Source organism: Atta colombica, unplaced genomic scaffold (assembly GCF_001594045.1).
Source record: "Atta colombica isolate Treedump-2 unplaced genomic scaffold, Acol1.0 scaffold96, whole genome shotgun sequence".
Classification (NCBI taxonomy): Eukaryota; Metazoa; Arthropoda; class Insecta; order Hymenoptera; family Formicidae; genus Atta; species Atta colombica.
In genome coordinates, this window is record NW_017259590.1 from 845,860 (window position 1) to 853,680 (window position 7,821).

At 34.1% G+C, this 7,821-nt stretch overlaps 1 protein-coding gene across 1 annotated transcript in view; it reads right to left on the minus strand.

Moving 5' to 3' along the window:
* Window positions 1-248: 248 nt before the first annotated feature.
* Window positions 249-7,821, minus strand: part of LOC108693620 (sodium channel protein 60E) — an 89,648-nt gene continuing 82,075 nt past the window's right edge. The window contains exons 15-21 of the mRNA XM_018202655.1: window positions 7,337-7,633; window positions 6,616-6,770; window positions 3,143-3,629; window positions 2,642-2,961; window positions 2,117-2,476; window positions 1,578-1,946; window positions 249-627 (exon numbers count right to left, since the gene is read on the minus strand). Of these exons, the coding sequence (XP_018058144.1) occupies window positions 249-627; window positions 1,578-1,946; window positions 2,117-2,476; window positions 2,642-2,961; window positions 3,143-3,629; window positions 6,616-6,770; window positions 7,337-7,633 (2,367 nt within the window). The remainder of the gene's footprint in view (window positions 628-1,577; window positions 1,947-2,116; window positions 2,477-2,641; window positions 2,962-3,142; window positions 3,630-6,615; window positions 6,771-7,336; window positions 7,634-7,821) is intronic.

Here is a 7,821-nt window from a genome sequence, read left to right on the forward strand (position 1 = left end):
CACACACGCACACACACACACACACACACACACACACACACACACACATACACACACACAACGTAACACGCTCTCCGACTCGAGGAGATTCGCCCCGAAGAAGCCATGCGGATTATCGCCCTATCTAAAATTAGATCTGCACTGTGTGAAAAGTCTACATATATGTATATAATATATGTCTACGTATATATTATTTATCATATTATCACTGAATCGTGTCGCTGTCGCTATCCGCTTGTCGGTTAAGATCAGCTATCATCTGATGTGTCTTGATATTCCTCGCTTTCCCTGTGCACTAGAACGTGCACCACCGTTGCCTCCGACTGCTGCCTAATCAGCGGTGGCCTCGAGGGCGGTGCCGTGTTCTCCGGACTGGGTTCCGTCACCAGGATACTCACGTCACTACTCTCGACTGGTAGTTGCACTGGTTCTGGCGGTGGTGTCCGTCGCCTCAGACTACTACATCGTCGGTTAAACGCTTCCTTGATATCCCGTTGCAGCGTATTCAACGAGAGAGTAGTACCGCTCGGCCGCAGGGAGCTGCGCTTCGAAGTTGGTGGACTGAGTACGTCGTCCTCCGGATACTTCTCCACTGCGTCCTGCCGGCCCAGCGTGGGACCCAACGATCTAAAGAGAACAAGCAGTTGTTAATGTTCTCACTTCTTATACATAATAATATTGTTTTTCGATACATGACATTTGCAAGATGTACTTGAGTTATTTATTTTCTACGAACTCAATTTGTCTTGAACAAGTTTTTTACGAGATATGAAGAATATCATGTGAGACGAATAATTATAAAGATATAGTTGAATGTATTTTGCAAAGAAAATTTTTGCGTATGTGCTTACAACTTGTAAAAAGCAATGATAAATAAAACAATAATACTCTTCCATGATTTCCATGGACACTTTCTATATAGAAATTATATCAAATATCTCCGTGTTCAAATCTACTCTTAAAATATCAATGTTTCGTGAACAGTTCGTTTTATTAGGATGAGGAGCAACCTAATATCGATAACTGAGTTGCTCTTCCGGGAAATTCCCTTTATATGCGCTGGTTGTTTTTTTTTTGTGATAGGGGAAGAAGAGTGAAGGAAAGAGAAGTGTGAGCAAGAGTGTCGATCAATCTTCGATCGGAAAAATGATCTTCTATATTTTACTTATGTTGCAGCCATTATCTCTATTCAGATTATTAGGATGTTTTTGTATAGCCTTTATAATCTTTTTTTTGTTGAAAAGCATGATGTAATGTTGGCTATTATAGCTGCTTTATCAAATTTTGCTTTAGCAAACAAATACATATGCCCGTCAATGGCTACGTTTACCTTGCGCTTAGTCCGCGACCGATAGCTGTCATATAAGTCGCGAACTAAGCGCACAGTGTAAACGTAATCAATATATAGCAGAAATAAGATATTATTTTGTAAACTTTACTTGTTAGTAACGTTTGAATAAATAGTGACCTAAAACTTTTGTCATGACTTTGACAATATATATCATGATCAAGGTCATCAGCGCGCTGTTCGTCAATCCGAATAATTATCTTATCTTGTTGTGCGAAATTAAACCAACCTGATAGTAATATGAGAATCCGAGCCAGAGCTGGAGGTTGCGGAGGGTTGATCAGCGGTTGGTGAGGGACGGGACACGGTCAGTGCCGGGGGTGGCAGGTCCTCGTGGGTTCCGGTGGCGCCGGAGAGCAACAGCAGAGGAAGATTCGGGAATAACCACGCCGAAGCGGTGCCGAGTTCGCTGAGGTCGCTGGCGTCGCTGGCCCTGGAGGACTTGCGGCTACTGGCCCGGCTACCCCGGTGCACATGTAGCAGAGCTGACAGCTTACCGCCCCATCCACTTCCGCTCCTACCATCCACACCACCTGGGCTCGAGGTCTGCGTCTGCGAGTCCACCTCCTGAGCGATTCTTTCACGCTCCTTCTTCATCCTGTACATACATCGAGATTATTTAGTTGCTATATTTATTATTTCTTATGTACGCTAATTACGTACACAGGATGTCTCAGAATAATCATCAAACATTTCGTACGCAGATAGAACGGACTAAATTGAATCGAAAAGTCCTCTATCATTTGTAATTCAATTAGTCATACTCACGCAATGTACTCTCTTATGGAACGTTGAATCAACCTGGCAGCTTTGTCTTGTCGCTTCCAGATTCTCGTGGAAGACACTATCTCCAATTCTTTTCTAGTTGGAAACTGCTTTTTGAACTTAACATCCATCTGTTCTTGCAGCTTCCTGAAGTCATCTGATTCCTCGACGTGCCCAAGAACGTGCTTGACGAGCGCATGCAAGATGTCCAGACAATGAATCTTGTTACCCTTTGCGATGGGAAGATTAAAGCTAACCAACGCTACCACGTTGGGCTTTGATATTCCCAGCGGCGGGTCCAGGCTTGCTATAAAGTCGCTCAACTGCGAGAAGCTAATAAATTGTGTTGCATGTGGATCGTACCTAGAAAAACAAAAATTTCTATTTAAAATGATGATGAGATTGCCGCCACATTATTATTTTAATTATCTATTAGAAGATATATAGAGACCGCAATTATTTTACTAATTAAATCAATATTTCTAAAAACACATGGCTAAATAATTTTGAAAGAAAATAGTATCTTACTTCGACCATCGGATGTAGAACATCTCTAAGTCATCTTCGACGATACCAATCTCCTCCTCTTGATGAGCTTGATTGAAATTCTCTAAGATGATGGCGATGTACATATTGATGACTATCATGTAACTAATGATGATAAACGATGTGAAGTATGTGATAGCTAGCAAGGGATATCCGCAATCTCCGTTCATCTGTCGACTGTTCGGTGTAGGATCGCATTCAGGTGGTTGCACCATCAACGACTCCAACACATCATTCCAGCCAGCCGAAGTCATTAAACGGAACAGTAGCTGCATACTTCTACCAAACGTTTCGAAATTCACCTACAATGGAAGATACTAGCTTTAATAACAATAATTAAACACTAATTATTAATAACACTAATTGAAAATTAAAGGACATAAAAGGTGTATGTAAGATTCAATTTTGAACTGATCGTAGGCAATCTATAATTTTAAGTCTGTAAAAAACCGGCGTTTATAATATAACTATCCACACACTAACCATATCGTCCAATGCGCCTTGTTTCCTGACGTGCCCGAAAACAGACATGCCGATGATGGCGTAGATAAATGTGATTAGGGCCAACAGGGCCCCAATGTTGAAAAGTGCTGGAAGACTGACGACAAGAGCGAAGAGTAGCTTGCGGATACCTTTCGCAGCTTTAATGAGCCTCAAGATTCTGCCGATTCTGAACACCCTCACGACTCGCAAGAGCGTCGGGGACACAGGGAAATCCATCATAATATCTTCCATTAGAATACCCAGGATGGACGCCAATACAAGTAAGAAGTCAAACAGATTCCACGGCACCGTGAAATAATGATAACGCAGACCTATTATTTTGACGATCGCCTCCAAGCCGAAAACGGTCGTGAAAAACGCGTTCGACACTTCGAGGACAAAAAAGATGGGATGAGGCTGATTGTAATGCTCGATCCCCATCGTCAGCATGTTGAGAAATATCAAAACGAAGATAGCTATTTCAAATCTGAAAAATCATACAAGAGATCAGAGCCCCTATTTCTTAAAATGAAAAACTAGGGAAATAGTATATGTAACCATAGTATATGTAACTTATACTGTAGTATTTCTCTAATTTTTCATATATTATCTAGTTTCTTTTTCAGAATAGAGATCATATTCTCTTTTATAATTTCAAAGTACTCAAATTAATCGTCTTCTTCTTGTCAAAGTGATGCATACAAATTTAATATTTGTGCGGTAAAAATGACGTAAATAATATCTGCTGGTAGTACGTGGGACAAATATAATATTTAATTTTACCGTTCATTCGCTTTCTTTAAATAGTTGAAATAAAACGATCTCTCTCACAAAAATGAGAAAATTATACAATGATATAAATAATTTTAAGTATATCTTAATTGTGATAAAAATGTATCTCTGCTATATGTATGTTTATAACAGTAGCTTGATAAAAGTATATAAATTTTTCGTAATTCACGCATTGACACCGTCATAATAATTCTATATTCTGCTATTATATACAGCTAATTTTACATTTGTATGGATTTTACGAGAAGGAGTATCTAATCCCTGTGTGCAGAATTATGAAGTTACGACGTTTACGTAAGCTCCCTGCTTGCAGCTTATCTCGTTTATTATGTACACTGCACACCGACATTGTGTATCTACAATTTAGAGATGGCGAGCATTAATGTCCTTTGAGTATCGATTTTCCATTACTCTGAGAAACGAATTGTAGAGTCACAGCACTTATTTTCCGCGGTTTTGCCTTTTCTGAAAGCTGAAAAGAAAATACGCACTATATTTCACGGTGATTTGTATACATATTACAATGCTTGAGAAAAGAAAATATTATCGCACAAAAAAAATGTATACAAATTATCTATTGAATTGACATAAAATTTAGCAACTGAAAATACAGAAAAAAATTTAGTTTTCTGCTTTATGATATTAATCCAGTAAGTTTGAAAAGTTTATATGAGTCACTATTTAAAGATAACATTTTTATATTTTTACATATTAATATAAAAATAATCTGATTTGTGTAAAGTAAAGCTCTCAACAAATTAATATTATGAAAGTTTTATAATTAATAAGAAAATTATGTAAAGAGCTTTTGAAGAAAAAAATAGGACGATTAAATTAAAGACTGTTTCAAAATACAGTAAAATATATTTCTTCTTACCTTATTTTTTGCGATCTAAAGTTGTCTTCTTATCGTTGATAAATAAGTAAGTTGAAGATGAAAATAATAATAGTTTTATAGATCGCTTCCACTGTAGAAGATTGCTGTGATGTAATTTCACCGTAATTTCAAGCAACTATGGTCCTATGCCACAAGATGATCTAAACACCCGCGCACACGAAAATATGAATATCGGTTTTCGTGCATGCGGATGTTTGGATTAGAGTTGTAGCACAGGATAGACCATAGTTATGTGAAATTACAGTACGTATTTTCCTTTGTCGATCTTCCTTTATTTGTGCGCTGTTAATTGCTGGTAAATGATAATATAAAAGCAATCTGTCAAACCTGTCTATGACCTGTCTATGACCTGATATAATTCTGATCGTAAATTTTAATAAAATAAATAAATAGGAATTCTGTGAAACACACATTCAAGCACAGCAACGTGAGTAATGAGGAGGTGGGCAATCGTAGCTTTGTAATGACTCTATTAAAGAACAATTTGGGTCACAGACATTTATGCTTAAACCATTAACACGTTGCGAATTACTGTAAAGGAATTTAATATACTTGGCAAAGTTAATTTCAAGAGTGGAGTATCTACTAATTAACATCAAATATTAATTAAAATATCAAAAGCGAGAGCGTAAACTTGTTAATGATTTAATTTAAAATGTCTGTGATTACAGAGGAAATATACACCTGCCGCATTGCTCGCGCTGCATTGCGATCGAACGCGTGCAGCACAGTACGACCGCCACATCAAATTCGCACGTACCATTTACGTCATTTTGACCACACCATTTCTACGCATTCATTACGTTATATTGCAACGAATAACACACACATGTGTTGAGTGAAACTAGAATAAAGCTTTGGCATCAATTAGTTGTCTCGATCGAGTTAGATTTGTGGAAAAAACTTAACATGCAAGACGTTAAACAATATTTTTGTGGGAAAAGTTCTTATTTCATATTTTTAAGAATTTTTCATATTTATGAAAATTTTTGTAAAAATATAATAATTTTGTAATAATTTTTGTAAACCATAAATTTCTTCAGATTTTATGAATTTTTCTCAAAAATTATGAATGAAAAATCTTAAAAATTTCAGAATACTTCAAAATTCATAAAAATTTATATAAATAAAAATACTAAAAAAGATGTACATTTTTTTCAGCATTTTTGAGAAATATTCCAATTTATATAAAAGATCTGAGAAAGTTTTCGAAAAAATTGTAAAATTAGAGAATTACAAAAATTCGGAAAAAAAAATTATATAAAAATTCTAAGAAAAATAAGCAATGAATTATATATACAATTATATAGAATTGAAAAAAATTATTTCATTGCAATAATAAATTTATAAAAATTTTTACTTGATTAAAAAAATTTTTATTACAAGATTTTAAAGAAAAAAAATAATTAATAGAGTTATAATAATTGCAATAAATGACTTGCAATAGATGAAGAAAATGATATAATAGTACAGAAATAGTACAAAAATTATAAGTTTGTTACACAAATGTAATATAAATAAAAAAAATTTTATTTAGCTTTATATTTAAGAGAAAATTATTTTTTGACTAAAATATAATTAAGTTATGGTTTAAATATAATATTGTTCCTTATAGAAAAAACTAACATTTTTAACTGTCGCGAGATTACAGTAAAGAATAAAATTGATTGCCAAAGTATTATTAATGACATCAATTTGTACAATCATTGACATAAGCAACACAATTCTTTGCTCAAAGTGTCAATGTGCTTTTCTTTGCCAAAGTGTTATATTATGCAATTACCTGCGAGAATTGGACAGGTCGTAGAACATTGCGAGGAATTGGTTCATCGGACGTTTTATAACTTTTTGTGGCTTTTTACGGCCGAGTTTTTTCATGGCAGTGTAGTAGTGTTTTTGACTTTCCGTCAAAAACATTTCTAACACCCCACCTTCATACTGAAAAAAAATATCGTTTTATTATTCTACAATCATATAAATTTTATGAGAATCCATTAAAAAAAAACATACTTTGCTATTTATAACAAGAAATAACTGATATGAACAGCCATTAATATTTAATAACAAATTGTGAATAGTTATTATTTTTTAATATTTAATAATAAATTTAAATGTTTTTAGCAACTATTAAAATGAACTGTTAAATAATTATAAAAATATGCTTCTTCAAAAATATTAAATAATCTTTGTATGCATAATAACATGAACATTTTGCCAAGTTAACTATTTGTGCATCGTATAATCTCGAAATAAAGTAAAGAATTTGATATAAAGAGAGTAAAGAAAAATATCTATTAACAAATATTTTTCTTTACTTTACATTTTTCTTTACTTTATTTCGCGATTATACAGCGCACAAATAATTACTCTTGTTTTGTACGTGAAATTGAAACAAACATATCTCCCACGCTCAACAAAATATGTAAAATATTTTTAAAATTATGATTTCACTATGGATTTCATCAAATTTACATTTATTCATATGGTATAATTATACTATTTACCTTTTTCTTCAGCATGTTGAAATTGTCTATGATCACTCCAATAAAAAGATTGAGTGTGAAAAATGAACCACATACGATGAATATAACGAAGTAGAGATAGGCGTACAGATTTGCCTCTCTTTGCGGTTGCAAATCTACTCCTCTCGCATCTACAGCGTCCTCCATTACCTCCATCCAACCCTCGAAAGTAGCCACTTGAAACAAAGCTAAGTAAGCGATGCCAACATGATCGAAAGTAATTTTACTATTCTGCCAGGAATAATTCTTGCTGAAACATTCCTCCTTGGTGTTCACTATCTGAAATTGAAATGATTCCATAAGAAAAATATCTTGGATTAATATCAAATCATAATGATTAGTACAAAATTGATATGCTAAGTCGTGTTGTTTACAAAAAATATTATGCTCAGATTTGATTGCTATTAGATTGATTAGAACAAATAATTTTTATAATTTATATCTGATATATATATATGATATATATA